A 26,611-nucleotide genomic window follows, 5' to 3' on the forward strand; every position below is an offset into this window, starting at 1 on the left:
AAGCGCGCCGCGGCCGCCGCGTCGTAAAAGGCGCTCCTGAGCCGCGCCTGCGCCCGGGGAGAAGGGGGCGGGGCTCGGAGAGGGCTGGCGTTTGACGTGCGCTTGCAGGTGCCGGGGAGTTAATGTTGACTCTTTCGGTCCAGGCGACGGATGCCTTTGCTATCCCAGCTTCACAGATGTGGGAACTGAGGGGAAGAGAGATTAATCTGGTGTTCCGAGCAAATGGTGGCGCTGGGTTTCGAATCCTTCTCCCCCCTTAGGCTAAAGTCTGTGCTCTTTTCTTTTACCGCCAACGTTTTTGGGAAGCTGGTGGAGGGAAGCTTGCGCGATGATAAGGCCCGGAAGAGGGGGGAGCACAGCGTCATCACTGCCTCACACGTGCAAGCTTAGGCGCTTAAAGCTCACTAACCCACTTTCATAACAACTTTCTTCATAGTGAGCTTTACGGACAGCCGGATCTGGAGAAAAGTCCTGGGTCTGCTACCGACGGTGTGACACTCTGAATAAGTCATTGTCCCCATCGTGAGACTTCGTTTCCTCATCTGTCAAGTGGGAATAATAATATCTGTTTCATACGATCGCAGTGAGTATTACATGAAATAATGCACGGTGGCTGACATGGTAAGAATTCAATAGCTGTCAGACCTTGGCTCAAATCCAAGCACTGCCACTTGCTAGCTGTGTGGCCTTGGGCAAGTGACAGCCGCTCTGAGTCTAGTTTGCCCCCTGTAAAGTGCAAAGATTGGACTAGATGACCTTTAAGTCTCCTCCCCGTGTGATGTTTCAGAGCAATTTTTCAAACAGCTGGCTGTGATGCATTAATGGGTCTTAAAATCCATTTAGAGGATTGTGACCAGCATTCAAAAAATAAAATAGAATATAATAAAAAATTCAGAATGTTTCGCACATTTTGTCTCAATTTATGAAACTTTTGTTTCAGTTTTGGGTTTGTGTAATCGGGTGCAATATAAAATGTTTTTCATATCGTGGGTTGAGGTCAAAAGAATTGAAAGCCACTGTTTAGAGTTGAAGTGATTTTGGTTTCAGGATAGAATGTGTTCTTACTCCGTGGTGGGGAAGGGACAAGACAGAGGATGTAGAGACAGAGGATGTATGGGGTACTCTGGACATCCCATGCCCTTTACTTCTGGCCCTGGAGTGTCCAGATAAGACTGGGGCTGATGAAATACAAACTAAAATATCCATCTTTTCAAGTTTCATTCAGAAATGTTTTGATGTCCTAGTTTAATTCTTTGTGAAATTGGCAAACTTTGTCCTGGTTCAAAATAGCTCAATGTCATGAAGGATTCCTGCTTTCACATCACAGTTGCAGGCAAGGGGTTTGGCACATGGTAATCGCTTAGTAAATATTTGTTTAATTCAATGATACACCCAGCCTTTCTTTGTAAGTCTCACTGCAGGACTAACACAGGCCTTATCTGGGAAATCTACTCACTTTTGGCTTCTCTCCTGTCATTTTCATCGTTGTCACCACTTACTGATTTATTGAGACCTATGTGCCAGGCATTGTGCTAAGCATGTTATGTAGTTCATCTCAGTTATTTGTCACGTGAACTTTAAGACAGGTATTACCCAATGTTATCTCCAGTTTGAAGATGAGGAAAAGTAAGGCTTAAAGAGGTGAATTAACTTGCCCGAGATCAGATAAGGTTAGGAAGTAACCAGACTTTAAACACATCCTATAGTTTCCTGAAAGAAAAGGTGCACATGAGGTAAATATGTTGTATCAATTAGCTTATGCTGTGTAACAAATCACCCCAAAACTTAAAAGCTTTAAGCAACAAGCATTTATTATTTCTCATGATTCTGTAGATTACCTGGGCAGTTCTTTTCTGGGCCAGTTTGGCTTCTGGCTGAATAATTTGGAATGGCGTCACTCACATGTCTGGTTGATGTTGGCTGTCAGCTGAGGTGATGGGGCCACATGTCCCCAGCAGGCTACCTGAGCTTAGTCACATGGTGGCAGTTGCAGAGTTCCAGGAGCAAGAGAGGGAAGACCCAATCGCACGAGCACTTTTTAACCCTCTGCTTCTGTAATTTTTGCTAATGGCTTAAAACAACAATTAGCATTTGTCTCACAGTTTGTGTGAGTCAGGAATTTGGGAGTAGCTTAGCTGGGTGTTCTGGCTCAGCTCTCTCCTTAGTCTAAAGTCTTCTGAAGCCTTCACTGGGGGTGGAGGATCCACTTCCAAGATGGTGCACTCACATGGCTGGCAAGTTGGTGCAGGTCATTGGCAGGAGGTCTCAGTTCCCTGCCATGTGGACCTTTCCATAGGACTGCTTGACTGTCCTCATGACATGGTGGCCGGCTTTCACCAGAGCAAGTGATCCAAGAGAAAGCAAAGTAGAAACCACAATGTCTTTTATGACCTAGTCTTAGAAGTCACATACTGTCAATTCTGCAACATCCCATGGTTCCACAGGTCAGCCATATTCAAGGTGAGAGGGAACTATGTAAGGGTGCGAATACCAGGAGGTGGACCTCATGAAAGGCTGGCTACGACACAACCATACATGTTAAATGACCACTGAAAATGTCTTTCTTCTTCCCTGATATTTAATTGGTAATTTGGCCGAAGATAAAATTCTTTCAGAATTTTGAAGATATTGCTCTGTTTTCTTCTAGCTTTGTGAAGCACAATGCCATTCTGATTCCTCATTCTTTGTATAGGTTTCCCCCCTGCTCCATTCCTGGAAGCTTTTAAGATTAATTAGTCCCTAGTGTTCTGAAATGTGATAATGTTGTGCTTTGTTGTGGCTCCTTTGTCATTCATTGGGCTGGATACGTGATGGACCCTTTCAGTTTAGAAACCCTAGAACAGAACATGAGCATACAGGTTAGGATATCTGCACACATATGCACAGGCCCCTTGCAGGGAAACATATTTAGGGGCATGAAGAGAAGGGGGGTGGGGCTAGGGTCCTGCTCTCCCCGTTTCGACCACCTCCTAGTGCAAAGTTCCAAGAGGCCCAGAAATTTGAATGTGGCCTTCCAGGTCCTTGTGAAGGTTCATTTGTCAAGGTAGCAGCATAGACTGTATTTTATTTAACAGTTCGTTAGCTCCATTTATAACTTTCTAAGTATGCCTTCATTTGTACTCTTGCCCCAGTCCCACAAATATTAGGTATGGCCCACTGGGCAAGTTGCTTAGCTTTCCTAAGCCTCAGATTTGTCATATATAAAATGAGAGTAATGAGTACCTACTTTGTAGGGTTTTATTATGAGAGTAATATGAGAAAATGCAGGAAAAGTGTTTGGGACAACCTCTGGTTGGTGGGAAAAGGTTTAGTGGCTATTACTGTTGCTGAGCAAGACTTTCAGCTCAACGCCCCCGTCTGGTTAGATGGGAAACTGCAATTGCTAAGGGGGCTGGATTTGGAAGAAACCAGAGTTGCCAGGTAACTTAGCTCTGATTTGGGAATAATGCCTTTCCCTCTGCTTACTCTGCTTACTCTGCCTGTCCCTTCTCTTGCCCTCCTATGTTGCAGGGATGACTGAGGACGATGGGAATTCTCACTGACTTCTGGGACTACCCTGGGGCAGGTAGGAAAAGCTTCCAGTTTTTTTCTTTCTCCTACTCCCAGGCTCCATCTGCAAACATTTCTGTAGCTCGGGGACTGCTGAATTCGTATCCGTCTCTGCTGTCTCAATTAGGCTGGCAGAAACAAACTGTTTTTCTGTTACTTTTGAATGCTTTTTTGTGGCAAATGGAGAATATAGGAACAATAATAGTTAACAACCATATGGCAGTAACCATGTGCCAAGCACTGTCCCAGGTGTTTTACTTATATTATTTTTTAACCTTCATAATTGCAGGTGGCCTATTATTATCCTCATTTGATAGATGAGAAAACTGGGGCACAGAGAGGCTAAGTAACTTGCCCAAGGTCACACAGCTGGTTAGCAGTGGAACTAGGATTTAAACCCAGGCAGTGGGCCTCCAGAGTCCTTACTCTTAACCACATTAGACCTTCTGCAAATATTAACTTTTTTGCGGGGGAGCCGGGGGAGGAAGATTGGCCCTGAGCTAACTTGCCAATCTTCCTCTTTTTGCTTGAGGAGAATTGTCACTGAGCTAACATCTGTGCCAATCCTCCTCTACTTCGTATGTGGAACAACCTACAGCATGGCTTGATGAGCGGTGTGTAGGTCCACACCCGGGATCTGAACTGGTGAACCCCCGGCCGCTGAAGTAGAGCATGTGAACTTAACCACTACACCACTGGGCCCCTGTGCTGGCCCCAATTAACATTTATTGAGTACTTACTCTGTGCCAAGCTGAGAGCCCAGAGCTCAGGCTGTTAACTGCCATGCTGCTCTTTCCAGCTGGGTTACCTTGGACAAGTCATTTTCCTCAGAGTTTCAGTCATAACAACAATCCTTTACGAAATGCCCATTCCTTGTTGGATACTTCACCTAATTCATCATCAGTGTCCTGGCTAACATGTCCTGAGCTCCTTCTGTGTGCCAGGCACTGTTCTAAGCACTTTGCATGTTTTAACTCGTAACATATGATAGCTCTGCAAGGTTGATGTATCTTCCTCATTTTTGGAGGAAGAAACGGAGACATAGAGAGTTTAAGTGACTTGCTTGAGGGCCCGCAGCTAGGACGTGTGAGATTTGAAGCTGGTTGGCCTTATGGATTACCTGAGAGTCCAAGCTGCCGTGATTGCATTTGGAGTCTTTGGGGCTGTTAGCAAATATTGCTAGTTCTCTGCATCCAGGCAGATGGATGGATTGTACTTCCCTGTCCCCTTGAATTTAGGTGCAGTCCATGAAATACGATGAATGTCACTTCTGGACATAGCTTAGGGGCCAGTGCAACATTCTTGTGCCTTGAAAATCTTAGCAGCACAAGGAAGGTGCCTCCCTTAGCCTGGGTCCTTGAGCGAGGATGACATAAAACAGAGCCCCCTCAGACCCACAGAGGACGTGTAGTGTGAGTGAGGAACAAGCCTTTGTTGTTTCGAGCCACTGAGATTTGGGAGTTGTCACTGCAAGGTCCAGGGTTCCTTATCCTCGGCACTAATGACATTTGGGCCCAGATAATTCTTTGCTGTGGGGGCTGTCTTGTGCATTGTGGAATGTCTGACATTTCTTGCTCAGTGTCTTATTGTGGGCAAAATCACCTCCAGTTGAGAACTGCCATCCTAGCTCATCTTAATAGTCTGACTATCCTGCCGGTCCTAAATAAACCCTGTTGAGGCTTGATTGCTTTAACATGCTATTAGATTCTGCTAATATTGAGGATAGTCACATCAATCTTCATAAATAAGATTGGTCTGTAATTTTTTTTAGTGCAATCTTCATCTAGTCTCTATCTGGGTGTTACACTAGCTTCAATAGCATTTTCCTTCTTTTTCTTTGCTTTGGAATGGTATAAGGGCACTGGTCTTATCTGATCTTTACCGTTGAAGGAGTTCCCCTATGAAACCCTCTTGGCTTGGAGCTTTCTTACGAGGAAGGCTCTACAACTACTTTCTCTATTTCTTCTGTGGTACTTAGTCTGTTTAGACTTGCCATCTCTGTAGGGTTCAATTTGGATAAGTTGTATTTTTCTGGAAAATCATCCACTTTACATAAGTTTTCTGATATATTGCATATAGCTGGGGCACAGGGTTTTAAAAACTGGGAAATTTTACATAGAAGTCTAGATTTCTGTCTTTCCTTTAAAACTCAGATGTGCCAACAGTGGGCCCTGCCTTCCACCTGGAAACATTCAGGTGGAGTTGTGTAAATTGCTCTCATTTTCTTTCCGTCCCCACCACGCCTCATTGTCTTACACCAAATTCCCGGTATTTGAGTTTGTGACCCCTGAGATAAGAAGAAATTAGGTAGAGTCTGCCTTTTTGATGGTTGTTAGGGACCTGAAAGAATGGATAGAAATCCAAAAACAGACAAGTTGAACTAACCGTGTCTGGGGCAGCAGGGGCTAAGATTTCAGTTATCAGGAAGGACTTGCTGACCTGAAAATAATTCTTAGCTTGTGACCCTAAAGCTTCAATTCCCATCAATAGGAAACAAAACTTTTCCTTTCATTCCACGTTTAGAGGGAATGAAGGAAGGATACTAAAATTTACTGAGCTCCCCTTCTCTCATTGAATCCTTAGAAGAGTTCCTGTGCGGTGTCATTATTCCCATTTTACAGATGAGGAAACCGAGGCTCAGAGAGGCATCACAAAGCTAAAGAGTGGTGGAGCCACGATTTGAACCTGGATCTGACTCATTCCAAAGCTCAAGCATTGTTTTTCCACTACACTTGGCATTCTTTAACCAGGCTGCTCATCAAACTCATTGGGGGAGGCCTATAAAAAAGTACACATTTCCAGATCCTACCTCTGACCTATTCGAACAGATTTCTGCAGTGGGGCCCAGAAATCTGTATTTTAAACAATGACTTGTGCAATTAGTTGATTACTGTCTCCATTGCTAGATGAAAGCTCCATGAAGGCAGGGGCCATGTCCGTCTTATTCAGTGACACAGAGTGGGGGCAACACAAATATTTGCTGTGTGATTGAATGTCCAAGCTTCCCAGCCCTGACCAGTGGACCAGCTGTGAAGAGATTTTAAACTCTTTGCGGCAAATTCTCTGGAGTAGTTCTCAAACTTTAATGTACATTTTAAGGATTGCTTGGGTTGCTTTTTTTATTTTTAATGCACACTTTGGAGCCCCAACCCGGAGATGCTATGCTTGAGAAACACAGGTAGAGCTTTGTAAAATTTTGATGGCTTAAACGTTCCTCAGGAGTTTTTGAAGAGTTGAGACAGTGGGCATCACAGAAATTAAGTCTGGGGGCCTGAAGACAAACTGCATATTTCACTGTTCAGCCAACTAACCAGGGAGAGATTTCAGTGGATGTGGAACCCTAGTGGAGAAACCCTGTGAAGGGGACATCTGTCAAGGTGATAAGCCAGGTAGAGGATTCTTCTGGGCATAGTTGCATGCAGCAGAGAAATCGTTCTTAGAAACTATTAGGGCCTTGGCCCTGGCATCTTCTTGCCTTGGGGGTCGGCTTTGCTCCCAACACTGGGCATGCGTGTTTGTACATGAGATGGACAATGTGACTGAGACAATGTGCTTGGGAGTCAGGCCAACACACAGCACCACTGCTCACCAATTGTGTGACTTTGGGCAAATTCTTAATTTCCCTGTGCTTCAGTGTTCTCATTTTTAAAATAGGGCCATGACCAACTATGTTGTAGGATCACTGTGATAATCGAGACAACGTATATGAGAGAGAGTGGTGCCTGGCACACAATAGGTGCATAACCAGTGAGGTCAGCTACTCTTACCTGACAGTGAGCACCAGACTGACTGTGTTACTCCATCCCAGGGTCTAATACAGGTCCTGGCTCAGCAAATGTCAAATTAATGAGTAAGGGACAAACTCTGGGTCAAGCCATCCATTAGATACCACATTCCATAATTAACTTTGATGCCTAGTAATTTCTAACAGTGAGACTCAGATCCAGTAAAGAATCGGGAAAAGTAAGTCTAGACCATAAACCAAGAATGTCCTCTTAGGAGAGAGGGGGTAATAAAACCGTGTTGCTGGGAGATGCTGTAGATTTGATGTAAAACCCAACCCACTGGACATATGCAGGGGCTGAAACCAAGCCCAGCTGCATCGTCAAATGCTGAAACTCCTGCAGCCCAGCCAGGCCAACACGGCAGGTTCTTCTTAAGTCTTGCTGACTTGCCCTTTCTGCATTAGGGTTCATCATGCTCTCATTAGGGAACCACTTTAAGATCGAGGTGCTTCACCCCCAAGAAGTGACTGAGAGGTGGGGTGGCACACATTTTGCAGAGAATCTGGGTTTCAGATCCTTCCCTTTGCCACTCACTAGCTATGTGGCTTTGGCTGTTATTTCACCCTCTGGGCCTCAGCTTCTAACTAAAACAGGGTTTAACCGCTCAGTCCCAGGGTTCCAAGTATAAAAACGGGATGGTGCCTGGTCCCCACGAGGTGCTCGTTTTTATCTGACTTTCCCCCCTTAGCTCACAGGGCTCTTCCCCCCGAGTCCCCCCCTTCCCTGTCCTGCTATGCTCCAGAGAGAAATCCAGCGTCCTTTATGGCCCAGCCCAAGGATTAGGATCTCTGCCTCCCAGCCAAGAGCCAGACATTTTGTGACCGACTTCCATTCTCTGACACAATAAGGGAGAAAGGAAGAAACACAACAGTATATGGGGTTTTTTTGTTGGTTTTTTATTTAGACATGGAATTTGCCTTCCTTTTCATATAACTTATCTAATTAAAATATTCATCTTGGTAGTTACCACAAAAAAGTAACATAGAAAATTGTATTTACATTTCGGGACCAAAATACAAATGAAGAGCAGGATGATACCTTGCTCCTTTCCCTCCCGCTTCCCAGAAAGAAAGAGAAAGCCCCAAAGAAACTGCTCATTACACCAAGGATCACAAAGGATTAATTTATAATTTGGTGATTTGTATGTAGTGTAGCACAGAAAAAAAAGGAATTGCACAAGTTTTCACAAATGAGACCAAAGGTTCAACATCATCCTGTGTCTGCTCTGCAGCCATGTCAATAACCCAGGGGAGGAGGTCGTTCAGAAATTCAGTTTTTCCTCTTCCCTCCTCACTCTTCTCACCAAGTCACATCCCTGATGCAGACACTCTTCGAGGAGAAGGGAGGAAAGATCTGGCTCTATGCAAACAGAGGTGATCAAAAATCTTTATGTGCCAAAAATGGGTAGTGCTGTTGGCATGAACAAATATGTGTCCTTTCTTCCCTCCCTGCCTAAAGACTCCTAAGAAAACAAATTACGTCATACACAATTGAATCTGAAATATGAAAAACTGGTTTCAATGACAAAGACTTGAACACGTAGCTAAGAGACAAATGCAAGATGGTGGACACCTAGAGGAAGCTACTCTAGGCAAGACATGTCTGGCACCTGACCCAGAAGTTCATTTGGTTTAGGTAAGAGGCTTCCTAATACCAGAATTAGGGAGCAGGCTAGGGGATAGGGGTGGAATGGTAATACAGACGACCAAGAGAAATGCTTTACCCAGTTCAAAAAGACAGCAAATTAAAACACAGCGATACTTGTGTCCCGTCACAACAGGCACCCTGCCCAGCAATGCACACTCGACAACGCAGCCTCTGCTGCACAGATTTCCTGTGTTGCTCTGGAATCTTCCAAGTTAGCCTAACCGAGTCTCCAGAATGGTTAAAAACAGTGAGCTCCATATTCTGGGCTTTCAGTGAGCTCATCGAGGGGCCCAACTGCCAGACTCCTCAGGCTGTCACACTAACCATGCCCTCAGTCTACTTCTCAGGTTTCTTAAGCATGGGCACCTCAAATTTATAGCATCTACTTCTACCTGGGTCACAACCAAGTGGGTTCCTACAAGATCAGTGCTCTTCAACAGCCAGGAAGGGCACTGACACTGTCCTCCTGGTTCTGATCTTGCTGCTAAGTCACCTGGAAAGTGAGACTCTCCGTTCCTAAACCTGATGGATGTCCCTGTGGTTCTCTCCCATCTTGACACTACAGCTCAGACACTTTCCCGAAGTTGGCCCTTCTCTCTAAATTCTGGCTTAAACAAAGTAGCAAGAGCTTCGGCTGCAAAGTTCTCTACAAAACACAGCAAATTATTGTGCTCTTCCAATCACATGATCTTACTTTTTAAAGAAAGACAAAAAAAAAAAAGCCAATTTCCAACATAGCATGACAACTTTTAAAACCATTCACTTCTAGTAGCAATTCACAGGGAACAAGAGATTAAAGTGCTGGCTTTTAAAACTCTAAAGTTGTATTTGGGGGGCCCCCGCAGAGACCTGCCATGTGTTTGTGTTTTTCCCCACAATAGTGGGGAGAAGGAAAAACGGGGGAGGAAAAAAGCCCTCGGTTTTGGATCAGAAATTGGAAATTGTAGAAATGCTGAGGTTCTGTGCAAATCCATCTCTCAAGGTTCAGTGTCCTCTAGTGAGCCTCAAAAAAAAGTAGGAACTGGCAAAAAGGATGGGGGAAAGACTCTAGACCTTTACAAATAACCTCCCATAATAAATACTACTTAATGAGTAAAAACGAGATGTGCCTGCAGAGGAACTCAAAGCCACACTGAGAAGGGTCTCGGGGTGGGGGGTGGGGTCTAGCGTGAGCACTCCTGTCTCCACGGCGGGGCTCCCCTGAGGACAGGCAACCCAGGACCCACTCCTCGGCCCACGTGCGGCCGACCCCACACAGGCTCTGGGGACGCCCAGTCCTCCCTCCGGACCAGAGTTCACCCAGGAGAGCTGAACTGGGACAGGTGAATGGCTTTCACCAGGCTTTTGTCTAACTAATGAATGACCCTGAAAGGCTAAGTTTGTGGAAGAAGACCAAAAACAAACAAACAAACAAAAAAAACTGGGGGTAATATAAATACAATCTGGGGGCAATATTTATTAATTAAAACTATGTCGTATAGTTTACAAAGAAGCTAATTAACAACAAAAGTATAATTGACCTTAAAATCCTCAGTGAGACTGAGGCTTCACATCTTCAGAATTCTGAAGGGCTCTCCAGGCAGGGAGGCAGTGGCTGTGGCACACGGAGCACAGGGCGACACCTGCGAACTGAGCGGGGTTTGGAGACCAAGAGGTTCCATGGAGCAAAAGACTCTGGTCTCCTTTGGAAGTTCCATTCCCCAACCCCTACTGTCCTTGTATTCCTCGCCCCCAAATTCCATCTCCAAGGCAAGTCCTCAGTTTATCGTCGGGAAAATCTGTTCTTGAAAGCTTTAATCGTCTTGGCCATCATGGGGGCTATTTCTGTGAAGAGATATAAGGCAGTTGTTTCAGACTGGTGGCAGTTTAGACACACGCCACTAGTGGCCGACAATCAGAGCCAGGCCTTGCACTCCACTTGACTCTGTAGCACTACACAAATGGACACAAGTGGCAGCTCTCTGCTACCACCAGTGAAAGCAGCAGCACAGAGCTAACACTTCCTGAGCACCTGCCAGCTGCTCAATCACTCTCTCTAACAACCTCATCGATACTCAGAGAGACTGGCCAACTTGCCCCTGGTTGTACAGTAAGTGGCAGACCTGGAAGTCAATCCTTGCCAGACTCTAAAGGCCATTCTGAGCCATAATTTAACTCTGCCTCGCCAATATCCAAACCAGCAAAAAGCACCCCTCTCCGGCCCTCGTCTGTCCAGTGTTGCAACAGGTCTAAGACCAGCTAAATGCAAAGACCACCTAAGGAGGGCTAGCCCCACCTCGATGGGCTAGCCTAAGCACAGCTAGGGCTTAAGCCAGGAACCCCACCTCCCATGGCCCCTGAAGTGAATACAGAATAATGCTTTTCTTAAGTTAGGACACTCCCTTTAGAATACTGGGGATAGTCTATGGTAGTCAAGTTAATAAAATATAAAATAGACCCAACTAGATATAAAAAATAAATACTTGAAAGCTGGGGTTATAAGGTTATAAAACCTCAACAGGATGTACTATTGTTTAGCTGTTAATAATGACAGTTATGAACCTCAAGTTACTGCCTGGAGAAATGAGTCTACATTTAGGTGAAAAAGCAGAGTGCCAAAATGAACATTCCCTCTGATCATTATTTCACAGATACACGTGCATTATGAAGGAAGCAGTGCCTGCGGGGAAAGGAGGCACTGACATCTAGAGGAGCGATGCGCAAGGCGCCATAGGTGCACTACATCTAATACAGAGTACCGTGCAGCGGGGACAACACCGAAGCAGCGGGTAGGAGCCCCAAGCTACTCACTCTTCACAGTCGGTTTCCTAGGGTCATAGCCAACAGTGCTGCTGACCGCAGGCGCCAAGTGGGCGCTGCTGGTGCTCGGGCCATCATAGGCTGGCTCCTCGGGGCTGGAGTTGAAGTTGTTGCTGCTGCCACTGCTAAAGGGGGCGTGGCTGCTTCCTGTGGAGTACGGGGCTGGCTTAATCCTGTAACACAGAACAGAGCCAGTTAGGCAAGAGCGCGAGAAATATGCCCTCCGCACCAACAGTCTGAAGCTGGCCTGTTTAAGAAAGACTCAGTTTTGTGGCTGTGACCAGTGGACCCTAGCACCCCAGATTCTGGTGGTGGCTCTGAGGGCATTAGCCCTTCAGAATGAATGATAATCTCATATCTCAAAAGTGATAACTTTTCACTGTTTAGGTGTAAGTCTGTATTTTGAAAATGCTAATGTGACTTAAAGTCATCACAGTAATAGGTTATTTGTTTAAATGGGAAAAAGAAAAGCCTAAGGGCATGTTTCCCAGAAGTGAGGCCCTGTTCTCCATTTAACCTTAACCCCCCGGCCCCCAGAGGTAGGGGTAATCATCCTGCGCACACTGCAGTCAGAGAAGCTGAGGCACAGGGAGGTCGAGGTCAGCCTCCAGAACTCACTCTGCAATGCCATGCTTTCACCCAAAAGTAAATGGCTTGCTGCCCCTGGGCTGCCTCTCAGGGTTGAAGATTCCCTAAGTATGCAGAAACCATGGAGGAGCAGAGATCTTACTTGATCTTCTCAAGCACAACTGCTCCTCCTGTTCCAAACTTCTCCTGCCTTCTTCGAACATCACGAGGCGGCTTGGCCACAGAGTTGACAAAGGCCATCTTTGCTTGTCGGCCTGTGGACAAATATGGAGATGAATACCTGCCTTCTTGAGCAGATGCTACTGTTATTTTAATAGTCTGCATTATTAAGAGACAAAGGCTTTTCAAGTGCTCCCAAAACTAGGGGATTATCAACCCTGAAGACCCCTCTATAGGGTAGCATGGGCGGTGGCAGAAGACCCCCCCACCCCCCGCAAATACAAGAGAGATTTAGGGCCCCCGAGGCCCTGCATCGGGGCTCACGATGTTGCCAGGCCCATCCTGCGGCTCCTCCCCTGCCCCCTGACCTTTGGGCTTATTAGCGTGTGCAGAGCGGATGTTCTTCGTGAGTACTCGCAGCCGCTGCTCTCGGGCATCCTGGAGCCGCAGGTACATCTCCCGCCACGACTCATACTCCTCTGGCCTTTCTTCCTTAAAGTCTCGGTGACAATGAATTTTCCATAATTGATCTGTTTCTTCAATTAATACCTAAAATCAGAACCAGGACATCATTTATATGCAAGCACGGTTACATATCTCTTTTCCATCTTAATCACCTAGGGGTGACTAGTTTCCTAATGATTTTTTGGTCCTCATAGTAGTAGTATTATACTAAGATACCACAGTTCTAGAAAAAAATCAAATCACTGAATTAAAACAATGCTAAGTGTGAGGCACTAGCTGCTTTGGGGGCTGTGAGACTGAGAGACGACCACAGAAAAATTAGTTTAAGATCAGGCTTTTCCTTCAGAAAATCAGTGAAGGGCAGAAATGGGATGAAGTCAAATCCAGGCCTTTCCCTGGCACTGCCCTCAACTATAATGGCAAGGGGGCCACCGAAGGAAGAGGATCAGCTATAGATCCCTGGAATCAGAGAGAGACAACTAACACAATCAAGTGAGCATACTCTGCATTACGGAAGGATTTCTGGATAGATCTAGATGTCTCTAGAGACACCCAGCCAATCTGTGCTCTCTTCTGTTCACCAGACACCTGAGTGTCAACATAAAGCTCCGTCCCCACCCCGGATCCGAGGGGCTGTGCTGCCAGAATTCTCCCTGACCTTGTGACCAGGCAAGCTCAAGGGAGGGGTGGGAAGTGTGTTTCGCTCCCTTTGAATCCCACCTTGATTGTAGCCCAAGAGACCCACTTAAGATGCCAGGAGCGGGTGCTAAAAAGATGCTTGTTTAAAGGCCCATCGGCAAACCAAACAAGCCCAGAACAATGACCCGACCACTGGCCTGCCCTGCAGCCACAGCAGATTCACAGAGACAAAGCTATTCCTGGAGACACAAGCCAGACAACTGCCCTCTTCCCACCCAGACAGGATACTCACGTGATTGTATTCCTCGATGCGATACAACTGCTCAGGCGTACACCTCTCCAAGACGGGTTCAAGGAGCGAATACGGGACGCCTCCCACTTCAAAGATTGCTGCAGAGAATCAAGGGTGACAGCGCTGAGTAGCGGCCGAGCTACCCAGTGAGCAGGTTCCCGTGCCACACCATGCTTGAGAACAGGAGAAGTGTGAGACTTACAGTCGATGTTGTTCTTTAGTACCCGGATGCACTGCTGGTGCAAGGTCATCATTTTGGGGAGGTAGGCACACTTGGAACCGGAATACACCTGCATCTTAGAATTCATTCTCCGTCCAGTGAATCCAGCTTCTTCCTCTTCCTGGGGTGAAGAGAGGGCTATAAGGCGAGAAAAACAGGAATGTAAGTTACAAAAGGCACCAAGCTATACAGTGAAAACTCTCCTTCCCGCCCCATCCCTCAGCCTCCCAGTTCCCTTTCTCAAAGGCAACCAGCACAACCGGTCTCTTGTGTATCCTTCTAGAGAGTCAATGCAAAAATAAGCAAGGATGTATTTTATTCCTTTTTAACCAATTAATAACATACTATCATCGTTTTTTCATTTATCACATTTTAGAAATCATTCCATGTCAGTACACAGACTTTCCACGTTTTTTACAGCTGCACAGGATGCCACTATATGGATGAACTGTGATTTTTCTGTTAGTCTCTTGCAGAGGGACAAGTATATGGCTTCTATTTCTTTTGCTATTCAAACTAGACTTTTTTTTTAAGATAAAAAGCTCATGTAAAACATACAGAATAAAGGGCTACTAGTAACAGCAGCAGCTAAGTTTAGTGAACGCTTACTATGTGAAAAAACCTGGAGCTAAGAGCTTTACCAGGATTATCACTTTTAATCCACTTAACAGCCCCATGAGGCAGATACCATTATTATTATTCCCATTTACAGAATATAAAAGTGAAGTCCAAGGAAATTAAGTTATTACCCAAGTTCATATAACTTGTAGGAGCCAGAGCTGGGACTCAAACCCAAGCCATCAAACTCCAGAGCCTGCGTGATTAGGAAATGCACCAAAATCTGATGGAGATCATGAATGAATTTTTAAAATCTTTTTCCCATTTAAAAATGAAAATTACCTTTTCGCTTTGGTTGGAAGGAGGATATCAAGTCGAGGGAAGGAAGTGGACGGTAATTGGCCTGTATCATGGGCAATGGGAGGTCTGGCAATGCATCGGTGGGGACCTGCAGAGAAGAGACCAGTGACTGGAGAGCTCCTTTCTACAAGCACAGCTCTCCTTCCTACAGTCAATTCCCAGCAGTGTTAACAGGCAGATAACTTCACAGGCAGATCCAGGCTGGAGGAGGGGTGGCAGTCATGTCTGACACCACCTAAGTCAGGAAATACATATACGTGGGCCCAGCACAATGCGACACCTCAGAAAATACTTATCTTGGGTATTACCTACCCTGGCAGCTAGAGAGGCAATTACTTCAAACTGAAATTCAACAGGCCACGTAAAAGCCAGTCAAGCAAAACAGCAGCAGGGTGGGTCCTGGGAGCTCTGCAGGGCCAGATGCTCTGAATGGGAAGCCACCAAGGGGCTGAAGGGGTTACCTTTTTCAGCTTGGCTGAATCGGCACCAGTCGGCTGAAGCTTCTCTGGCTTGTTTTCGTTCACCTTAGGTAATTTCTGAACCGAGTCCAAGTTTTTACTAGTGCTTTTCGAATCATTTTTTTTAAGTCCCTTTTCTCCAAGAGTCGTGGCTGAAGTTTTCACAATCTTTTTCTTTTTCTTCCGGGGCTGGTCATAGCTGAGGTATGACTCAAAAGACATGGTGGGCTGCTCGAATTCATCATCCATCTCCGCCTCCTCAACTTTAGGGAGAGAGCCCCCTGACTTTCTCTCTGAATGAGAGGTTTTTACTTTCCCCTCTTGAGTCTTTAGGTTGTTAGAAACCTTCTCTTTTACCTTGGGCAACAGGTCTCCTGCCCCCTTTCCTATGTTTAAGCTGTCTACACTTGGCTTGTTTTTGTCAGATTTGGTTTTCTCTGAGTCTCTGTGCTTTGGTTTTTTAACATGGTTGTCTGAAGCAACCTCCGAGGGGGATAAAAACTTCTTCTTGGTGCTGCCCTCTCGCTCCTTCTCTTTCCTCACCCCGCCAGAGGGCGGCTTCTCCTTTGAGCTGTCCCCTGAGAGAGGCCTCCTGGTGTCCTCCTTAGAGACGGCCTTGTGTGACTTCTCTCTGCTCAAAGACGACTTCTCATCTCCCTTGGCATCCACGGGACATTTTTCTCTGTGGGAAGATTTGTGTTCCTTGTTCTGACTCACAACCCCTTTCCCCTGGGGTTCACCCAGGTGTCGTTCTTGACTGACCCCGAGTCTGTCCTGAAAGGCATTACTGTGGCCTTTTCCAGGCTTCTGGTGTGGGACAAAGGGCTCGTGGTCCTCCTCTAGGGATCTGTAACGGTCCACGGACACCTGATGAGGACTGGTAGACGACGGAGGGGACTGAACATGGCCGTAATCAGAAGATTCGTGGTCTGAGGAGTAAACTGGTGAAACTCTGTGGCACCTCTTTCTCTCGTCTCTCCTCTCATGACTGTGGGACACTTTGTGAGGTCTCTCAAACTCCGAGAGTTTCCTGTGTTTTTTCTGTCTGTGATCAGGACTATATGACTGACTACTAGAGGCTTTCCAGTTTTCTTGGTAGTCCTCCTCTAGCTCCTCCTCCTTCTGAAGGGCGTCCCTGGGGCGTTTTCGGGAACCGCTCTTCTCATAGTCCTGTTCATCAGGCTCAGTGCTTCTACAATAAAAGAAAAAGCAGACAAAGCAGATATAAATCTCAGTGTAATCCTTACTCAGAGGACAAAATCATGGAACCTGAACTCACAAAAGAGAGGAAGAGGATGCAGGGTCAGAAACAAGGTCTTGGGAGAAAGGTAAATGGGTACTGCTCACAGATGCTCACCTAAGTTTTAAAATTGGGAAGACTCAAATATTCAATAAACGGAAAACAACGAATTTAACCATAGACCACAAAGAAGATCAAATAGCTTGTGAACATGAAAATGCCTTAAAAATTTTTCAACATGGGGACATAGTTAACTTGTTCCATAAAAAAGAGGCTGTTATTTATATAGTTTGTTCACAACTTTTAAGAAGAGGGTAGAAAGAACATACCAAAATGTTAATAATGCTTATCTTTGGATGGTAGAATTACAAGAAATTTTTATTCTTATGTCTATTTTTTAATATTTTCTAATATTCTAGTGCTCATGGATTATTTTTATAATAATAAAAGACAAAATAAATATTTTAAATAAGAGGGCAGAGAGAGGATAATAAAGAAAAACTTTTCTGTCTGCAAACACTCTGATACCAGATGTAACCACGCAGTTGAACAAACCTACACAGTAAACGTTCTCACCGTTCCACAGGAACCAGCTTCTTCCACTGGGCCACTAGGTTCCTGGCAAAGCTTCCAACGTGCTCATGTTTTCGCAAGCTATTTACTGTTTTCCCAACCCCAGTTTCCTACAAATTTGACAAAGGAATTGTTAGAAGGTTGTGAAACAAGGCTCACAATTTTCTAAAGAAATAAGGCCGCCTGCTTTGACAAACTCAACATATCAATACTTCCTTCCTAAAACATACCTTGCAAGTCTCAATACAAAATTACTTTGTGTCTATGCCCCAAACCTCTAATGACACACAGTAGCAAAGCATACCAGATTCAGAAGAGGAAAACACTGAATCAAAACACTTCTAAAACTTTAACAATAACAAGATGATTATGGCAGGTGTCAGGCACTGAGCTAACTTTGCATACTGTTATCTGAATCAATCCTTACAACTCTGTGAGGCAGGAATCTGCCCTATTTTACAAAGAAAGAAGAGCCTAAAGTCACAGAACTTGGATGTGAATCCAGGACTAGTTGATGAGAAAGCCAATGTTCTTTTAATTTTTTAAAAAAATTTTGCGATAAAATTCAGCATTTTAACCATTTTAAAGTGTATAGTTCAGTGGTTTTCAAATGCTTACAATACTGCGCAACCATCACCACTAATGCCAAAACATTTCCATCACCCTAAAAAGAAACTCTGTTCCTCTCAATTACCCCCACCCCCTGGCAACCACTAATCTACTTTCTATCTATGGATTTGCCTATTCTGGACATTTCATATAAATAGAACCATACAATAATGTGGCCTTGTGTCTGGTTTCTTTCACTTCCAAAGCCCATGCTCTTAATCTCACTGTACAATCTCTCCCAGTGGAGAGGGGATGGGATATAGTCATATAATACCTAAAGTCACACAGTTCTTACCGCAAGAATGTCTACTGTAATAGGCAAGGCGGAGAGTTTCTTCAAATATTTCAATAGCTGTGGAGAAAATAAAATAAACATTAATTTCTATAAAATCATAATCATTCACTAGAACAAATAAAAATAATATCTGACAGTGAAGTGCTTACTCAGTTCTAAGTGTTATACAGGAATAAGTATGGTTATTACCCTATTTTACAGGTGTGCAAACAAGGTCAGGACAGTTAAGTTGCTTGCCCCAGGATGCAGAGGGCAGGATTCACTCAGGTCTGTGGCTTTAGATTCCGCACTTTCAACCACTATGCTACGCCAAAGGGGAAATAAGACCTAGAGAAGAGAATCAAACCTACCAACTCTAACAAAAGTCATCAACAACTATCATTTTGCCCCAGTTCTGAGAGAATTTCTGAGAAAGGTACCAACTTTAGGAAAATTACCCACAGACCTGACACAGAGGAATGTAAAAAGGAGACGAGGTCTCTACAGGAAAAGGGTATCGTGTTTACAGGAAGAGTCACAGTGTTTAACAGAATTGTTGTTTGGACACAAGTGGGAAGCCAAGACCAACTTCAAGGGGCCAGAATCAGAGCTTTGCTGTTGCAAAGGGTGAACACAAAATGTCTGGGTAGATTAGAAAAGCCATCTGGGTTTGGTCACATTTCCTTTCTGTAGTCTCTAAATCTAGGTCAAAATCAGGATAGCAGAGCTGTTAGAGTTCCGGAGTCAGAGACAGGCGTCAGCTGGCTCTGTTACCTCCTTGCCTGGTGATCTTGTGCAAGTCGGTAACCTCTCTGAACCTCAGTTACTTCATCTGCAAAATAGGAACTGGATCCTGTCTCTACTTCACAAGCTGTAAGGATGCACTGAGATAAACCATGTGCAGGCCTTAGCCATATGCCTGGAATGCTATAAAAGTTCAATAAATGCTTATTATTAATCATTTCATTCATCAACTGACAGCTCTTTACATGTCCACCCTTGATCCTCAACCAGATATTCACCAGCCAATTCCTACTTGCTCCATTTCTACCCGAAGTCATGACTGGCTCTGCCTTTCTCTAGACATCCGTGTACATAAACATACTGACCATCTGAGAAGAGCTGCAAAGCACAAAATAGATAACTGTGACTACCTTCACATTTAAATATTAGATAACAAGATCTGTTCTTCCACGTGTGGCTCAGACTATAATTAGTGCGCCATATTGCTATTAGGTGGAGTAGCAAGTATGTTTTTCTGGTCATTCTACTTCAATAATTACTGAACATGGTCGCTAGGCAGAGCAATTGGATCAAAGTGATAATCTTTTTTGACTGGGAACAAATGAGAAGCCAAGTGGTGTATCTAGGGAGTTTCATCTTCATAGTTGAGTGAAAATCATCCTCCACTTCAAATGTGTTCACCACCATCACCCAACTCAGGAGGAAGCTTATGTGAATTTCTTGTCACCCAAGCCATGGGTGCAAAGATTAATGCCAATTCCTTTTCTTAAAGGAAAATTTAGAATCATTGAAAAGGTTAAAAACAGGTTGTCTCCCCTAATGTCATTCCCTGGAAGGCATTTATATACCATCTACTGTGTGTCGGCTACTATGCTAAGCTCTTACATGTGTTACTTCATTTCATTCTCATTAACCAACTTTATTAAAGTGGATACTGTTCTCCTCATTTTACAGATATTGAAATCGAGCTCAGTGAGGTTAGGTCATTTGCCTAACGAGCTAGTAAGTCAAGTGTGTCTACCACAGCATGTACAAAGCCAGGAGAAACATCCAACATAAAACTGTCATTATAAAATAGGAAAAGAAAACAGAGCAGTAGCTCGTGTGCCTCTTAGCATACCTGAAACAGAGAAGAGCTCCTCCTCACCATTACGTTGTTAGACAGTTTACAGTGCACAGAGTAAAGAGGTCACCATGGGGACAAAGAGTCACAGGACCTCTAGAAAGCCAACACATAAGGATGGGCCAGAAGTCTCTGAGGCTGTGTTCATCTCAAAGCCTAGCACTAACTGGAAGTGTAAAGCTGCCTTTCTGCTTTGATTTGGGTTAGTAGGGGCAACTTAAAAGCAGCCAAAACTAAAACCCTGGTGTCGAGCTGTAACTCTGTTTTCGCTTTAAGCAAAACAGAATTGAAGACTGATCTTCAAACTGATGTAGCCCAATACAGAAAAAGGGCTTCAGAGCCCCTCTATTTTCAATGAGGTTCAAGAAAGAACAAAGCAATAACAAGGTAAAAGCATTTGGGCATCCTCAGCTAAGTGGAAACTTGCTGTTATCAAACCAAGGGACCAATTGTAGAGTTTGCAAGAACTGATAACAGGCCATTGAGAAATGTCAAACATTTGCACAGTACATGCTTTGGAATCTTGGTTGTCCTTTGCACACTCCTTCAACCTAAAGAGCAAAAGATTCTCATAGTGTCGACCCCTTGTTCTCCACTTGCCATCAAACTGTGTTCTTGGTGGTTTTGACATTCAAAATGTAACACAGGACAGGTAACTTTACCAGCAATGAAAATTGTTTCCAATTAAATAGTAGGAACCAAGTGACCCTGGTCAGCCTGATACCTTTTCCCCAACTAAGCCCAGATCATACACAGATGGACTTAAAGCAAAAACAGAGTTACAGCTCAACACCAGTGTTTAATACCAGAAAATCCATGAACATAGGTGTGGAATCAACCCTTTGGCTAATAACAGTTTGAAATCAAGATTTAGCTGCAAATTCAATACTACTATATAATCATCTTGCAATTTCAAGAACAACCTGTGGGAGCTTGTTGGGTTAACAGAAGGTTGAGAAGAAGAAGGCCAGTATGCCAGCTTGCAGTTTTCCCTCTGCAGTTAGCTCATTCCCGAATGTCAACTATTGTGCTCTTTGCAAAAATGATCTCCCAACATTCTCTCATCTTCCTAGTGCTTACTTCATAATGCAAAGCCAGAAGTTAAGTGACTTTCTCTTTGGGAAGAGAAAGCCCAAATACTCACAATAATTACTAATAGTTCAAGTAGGGAGAAAAGCCAAACAAACCTTTTCCTAATTTGAAATTGCATGCACATCAACTACTAGAAAAGCTACTTCAAAGTTCAAATGGAAAAAATGACTATAGATACTACATGGCGCATTTTTTTGTAACCTCATAGAAATAATGACCAAATTGGTGGAGGAGAATTTACATAATATTGCTTTAAGGTCTTAAAATTCAGTCACAAACCTACAGTGTTTAGGAAAACAAACTAGTACTCGGAAATAATGACAATTTATTAGATGTCCACAAAGGATTATTGTAAAAAGAAACTTGTAAATATTCCTGGTCACTAGGTACTAAAGCCACAACAGAAAATATAACAGAAAGCAATTGAAAGTATTTAAGTTTTCACAGATCTAAAACTAACATGGCTTCCTGAAGAAGTGGACCTTTGAGCTTGGTATGCCTGAGAAGACTTAAAAAGTGGCCTGATGGTGAGATGCTATGTGCAGCCTGTAGAAATGGAGGAAAAAAACCCCTCACCTATGAAAGGCTGGGAACAGGTGAAAAGAAAGGGGCCCTTCAAGAAAAATTGTAGAGCAGCGATGAATAGCTACTGAGCATTTCCTATGAGCCTGCTGCTTCCGCCTTTTAGTTTCATCCTGGGAAGAAGCAGGTGAGAAAACAGGCTCAGCAAAGAACGTCCCTCACATCCACGGCTGGTAAACGGATCAGAACCCAGATCTCGCCACTTCATCTCGACTGCCACCCTCGATTATTTCCTCTTCAAAAGGCACTCTGGGGCCCGGAGAGCCAACTCTTAGGAACTGCACACTCCAGCTGAATGCTGACAGAGAAAGTCCAACACCTTAAGGGTTTTCATCGCTGTATTTCAATTTTAAAAAAATTCTAACATCCACCAGACACTCTCCCAGACACCGAGAAGCTGGATAACAGAAAGTCAGAGGGGGAGAAGAATGCATTTAACTTAAGAAAACAGTTCACAAAAACAAAACAAAACTAGCTGAGTACCATTAAAAATGGTTGCCCATCACTCGCAGCGACGAGAAACGGTAGCTCGTACCTTTCTATCAAGGCCAGAAAGAAATCTAGCTGCCAACTTCTAATCTTTTTTTTTTTTCTTCCAATTACAACCTAAGTTTTTAGGCGTACATACAGCTAGGTGATGTGAGGTTTGTTTGTTCTGTTTTGAAAGGGATTTACTGAGAAAGCGAAAAGGTCCACGTCCTAATATGCAGCCAGAAAGCACCAACAACGTGTCTTGGAGACGCAGGACCACACACGAGCTCGGACTGCCTCCTTCACGGAGAGGACCGTCTCCTCCGCCCTCCGAACAAACATCACAAGACACGAAGCCGTCAGCAAGACCTCGCAGGGAGCGGAGCGGGCCGCAGTGACCCGCAGGCGAGCTCCCGGCAGGAAACAGCTGGCCCGGGACGCCGAGGGCGGGCCGGGAGCCCCGCTGGCACGCGGCGCCCGCACGGAGCGCGCCCGGCCCGGCCCGGCCCGGCGCAGGGAGGCCCGGCCGCCCCGCCCGCCCGCCCCGCGGCCCCCGCGCCGGCAGCGGCCAGCGGCCAGCGGCCGAACTGCCCGGCCCAGGCCGCGAGCCCGGCGGGCCTGGCGCCGGGTCCGAGCCCCACGGCCGGCCGGTCGGCATGGGCCGCGCCCGGGCCCGCGACCGTTACGGGGCCGCGCCGCGCCCAACGCCCGCCCGCCCGCGCCGCCGCCCGCTCACCTTCTTCGGGTCCGGGTTCGCGGCCAGGCGCGCCTGCAGCTTCTCCACAACTTGGAGCGCCGACTCCGCCGCCATCGCTGTCACTGGCGCGGCCTCCTCGCCGGAACTGGGCTCGCGTCGCGGCCTCGGGCGCAGCTCCGCCCTCCGTGCAGCCCGGCGGAGACGGAAGCGCGGCGGCCCCTTCCGGGCCTCGGCGGCGGCCCCGCCCCCGGGACAGGGCCCCGCCCCGGGACGCCTCTCCGCTGTCTGCTGGGGACGGAATGAGGCCGCAGCGCAGACCCGGGCTTTATAAATCCTAATCCTCCCCCTCCCTGCCGGGCGCTGAGCGCCACGCCCTAATTAACACCTGTCAGTGTTCCAGGGCTGGTCCGCCAATCGGGATCAGCGGGGATTAACGACAGCGACCGTCCTAGGTTGAGCGCACTGAAGCGCCAGTGGTTGGGCTAGTTTAATGTTATCCTCAATACAACCCAATGAAACGAGTTATACATCCCCACTTGACAGATGAGGAAACTGAGGCTCAGGAAGACCAAATTAACTTGCAAAGAAGCGCACATCTCTGAATAAATAGCTCGAGGAATTGAAGCCCAGAGAGAGAAAGGGATTTGTCAAAAGTCAAACAGTGTAGCTACATGAGGTAATAGCTGATGTGTCTCATTTTCCCCAAAAACAGTGTCTGGTACATAGGCACCAAATAAATACTTCGTGAAGGAATGAATGGCTATTTCCTCTGAAATAGGGCCTGAATTCAGTAGGGCCTGAATCAGACCAGCCCAAGACACCATCCTTGAGGGCACTTACCTCATCCTAGAGGCACTAAATTTTACTATTACTACTATTACTATTAAAAAGAACAACTAAAACGTTGAGAACTGACTTAAAATATCACCATTGATTATGTCTCATTAGATTAGATTAGATGAGATTAGATCCTAATCGGATCTCCAGCAGCAACGTGGCAATGTACCTAACCTGACCTTTCTCCAAATTGGGGAAAGCCCAGAGACTCTTCCAGGCCCCAGCTCCAGAAAAAGAAAAAGAAACTTAATGTAAATTGTTTCCTCAAATGAGCTTTCATTCATTCACTATGCTGAGAAGCCCCCCCTACTGTGTTCCCACCCCTCTGCTTGGTGCCCCTCCCTCCAAAACAGACGAAGCCTTTTCAGGGAGTAGATAAAATTGTCAATTTATTCTTTTGTCTTGTGTCTGGGCTATTTAAGTGCAGTGACCAACCTTTCCAACTTTAAATCTCTGCCCAGCACAATCCAGTTGATAAAATCAGCATTGGATAAAAAGTCCACACAAGATTAATGACCACCCATTTGGTGCCCTAAGACTCAATTGTGGGGTGTAATGGAAAAGGCAACTAAGTGGTGTGAGGAGACTTGGATTCTAGTCCTGGCCCTAGAGTCTCCCTCCTCTGCACAGTAAATGCTTTTACATTTTAAATTGCTTCCATTTTGAAAATGTAGCATTGGTGTAATGGAAAACGGGCCGGTTCTTGAAGCAGAATTGCTGACTAACCGACCTGGCATATACTCGGGACACTGGAACATTTTGCGCATGTTACCCAGGGAGATATCAACAGCCAGAATGAAAAGAAATAATGCATGCTGCTGGGGGCTACTGGAGAGGGCGCACCCCAGCCCTCCACCCCATCTATGTCAGCCTGAGTCAGGCTTGCCTATGAAGTAAAGAACTCTTACACTTGAATATAAGAATACTTCTCTGATCAGTGTATTATGTATGTGTCATTCTGATTAAAAACAAAGTTTTAACCAGTTCTAAAAATGATACTCTGTCTATGTTCACTAAGGGATTTCCACGGCAATCCTTGGTTTACACAAGAGTGTTCAACACCAGAACGAGGTCCCTAAGGTCACAGCCTGTTTTGTCCATTTTGGATCAGCAATATCTAGCTCACAAGTGACATTCCATTAAGGTCTGTTGAAAACGGAACTGATTATTATTTAACTTAAGGCTACCCCAGAGTATCATCTGAAAACTTGAGGGGGACTGCCTAGGTCTCTTACCAGCACTATAGAGCCCCCTGTGAGGAGAATTAAAAGACCCATCTTATTCTGCTCAGAAGGCATGTTTAAGGCTATACTAGGGAAGAAAGATGGGCAGGGAGGCTCTCATCTTCTGCTATGCACACTTTTGAGTTTTTGCAACAAGTATGATCTACTTTTATAATGAAAATAACCTAAAGGTATTTTAATTTTGGAAAAGAGCAATCCTGCTGGCTGGTGCTAGAGTCATTTAAAACACTGAAAGACAAGTGAAAAAAACCAAAAACCACCAGCCATCTTGCCCTCAATAGCAGAAAGAAGCCCTTGCCTTTCATGGAATGTTCAAGTGAGATTCTGCGGACTGGACAGTGTGTTGAGTGAGGAATACTGGTGGGTGGAGGGCTCCCCCCTGGACCTCTCCTGCACTGGGCTCTGCCACTCCTCTACCTTACCAAGTAGGCAGCATCTGAGGGTGGTTGGATGGTGGGTGTAAAGGACACACAGGGTTAGGGCTCAGTGACAACCTGAGTTCCAAACCCCAACTCTACCAGTGCTAACTGTGGCTCCTGGTCAAGTTACCTAAAATGGCTGAAATTGTTTCCTCCTACTTTACAGATTTCTTGTGAGGCTTATAATATGTTATGTTAAGCAACTGGCATACAGTAGGTATTTTTTTTAAAGCAGCAATTATTAGGGAAAATTCATTGCCTTGGTAAAGAGAATATTGTGTGTTGCTGTAAAGGAGAATATAAAACCCTCCATCTGGGCAGTTTTATTCTGCACAGTTATAGCCACTGTTCTCTTCCCCAGTGGGATCATTTTTCTGAATTGACTACATTCATCTTTGTTTCACATCCTTCAAATATGTTCAGCTGGTTATTTACTTAGGAATGGCATCTTTCTGGGTTTCACAGGCTGGGTTCGCCCTCCTCAAATATAGTAATACAAGTGGAGACTGCCAGCTCCAGGGAATGGTGTCTGAGGTTCAAAATCCACACCTTTTATAGACAGCCTTGATGTTGGATTAAATTCTCCACTAACAACTTAAGGATATCAGGCCAGAAACTCTCTGAGGCCCTTTGTCTAAAGGGGGCGACTGCAGCATTCTATAATGCTGGTGGAGAGCAGCCCAGAGAATCTGGATTTACCAGGAAAACAAGCTACCATAAAAATAAAAAAGTAACAAGTATATACTTTGATACTTTTATACTGTATGAATTTATATAAATTGTATCTAGGTAGTAACCTAAATGCTTTCCCTTGGCTCTTTATTTTTACTACAACATTTATCACAGTTTAAAATTATCTTGGGCCAGCCCCATGGCTTAGCGGTTAAGGGCGTGCGCTCCGCTACTGGCAACTCGGGTTCGGATCCTGAAGGGCGTGTGCTCCGCTACTGGCAACTCGGGTTCGGATCCTGGGCGCACACCGACGCACCGCTTCTCCGGCCATGCTGAGGCTGCGTCCCACATACAGCAACTAGAAGGATGTGCAGCTATGACATACAACTATCTACTGGGGCTTTGGGGGAAAAAAATAAATAAATAAGTAAATAAAATCTTTAAAATTATCTTATTTACTGGTTCATGTTTTTATAGTCTCTTCCCATTATGTAAGCTCCATGAGGCATCACTGT

General features: G+C 45.2%; 1 protein-coding gene and 1 long non-coding RNA gene across 2 annotated transcripts; one reads left to right on the top strand and one right to left on the bottom strand.

Moving 5' to 3' along the window:
- Window positions 1-74: 74 nt before the first annotated feature.
- Window positions 75-11,804, top strand: LOC147914127 (uncharacterized). The gene is made up of 3 exons (XR_015555825.1): window positions 75-583; window positions 3,511-3,565; window positions 11,612-11,804. It is a non-coding gene; the product is annotated as an uncharacterized LOC147914127 (long non-coding RNA).
- Window positions 10,418-23,081, bottom strand: ELOA (elongin A). The gene is made up of 11 exons (XM_004425720.3): window positions 22,964-23,081; window positions 18,237-18,293; window positions 17,336-17,442; window positions 15,523-16,711; window positions 15,044-15,149; window positions 14,126-14,281; window positions 13,924-14,021; window positions 12,896-13,076; window positions 12,511-12,622; window positions 11,772-11,953; window positions 10,418-10,805 (listed from the first exon to the last, which is right to left on the bottom strand). The coding sequence occupies exons 1-11, from the start codon at window positions 23,036-23,038 to the stop codon at window positions 10,744-10,746; spliced, it is 2,325 nt and encodes a 774-aa protein (XP_004425777.1). The 5' UTR covers window positions 23,039-23,081; the 3' UTR covers window positions 10,418-10,743.
- Window positions 23,082-26,611: the final 3,530 nt, after the last annotated feature.

The sequence above is a fragment of the Ceratotherium simum genome, chromosome 22 (genome assembly GCF_057802395.1).
Source record: "Ceratotherium simum simum isolate JZ-2026a chromosome 22, ASM5780239v1, whole genome shotgun sequence".
NCBI classification, from domain to species: Eukaryota; Metazoa; Chordata; class Mammalia; order Perissodactyla; family Rhinocerotidae; genus Ceratotherium; species Ceratotherium simum.

Excerpts from the sequence above, each read along its gene's own strand:
- ELOA (XM_004425720.3), bottom strand. The coding sequence starts at position 23,038 with ATGGCGGCGGAGTCGGCGCTCCAAGTTGTGGAGAAGCTGCAGGCGCGC. Across the intron at positions 17,443-18,236 it reads TTACAGTAGACATTCTTGCG|GAAACTGGGGTTGGGAAAAC; the intron begins GTAAGAACTGTG and ends TCAAATTTGTAG. Across the intron at positions 16,712-17,335 it reads AAGCTGGTTCCTGTGGAACG|AAGCACTGAGCCTGATGAAC; the intron begins GTGAGAACGTTT and ends CTTTTATTGTAG.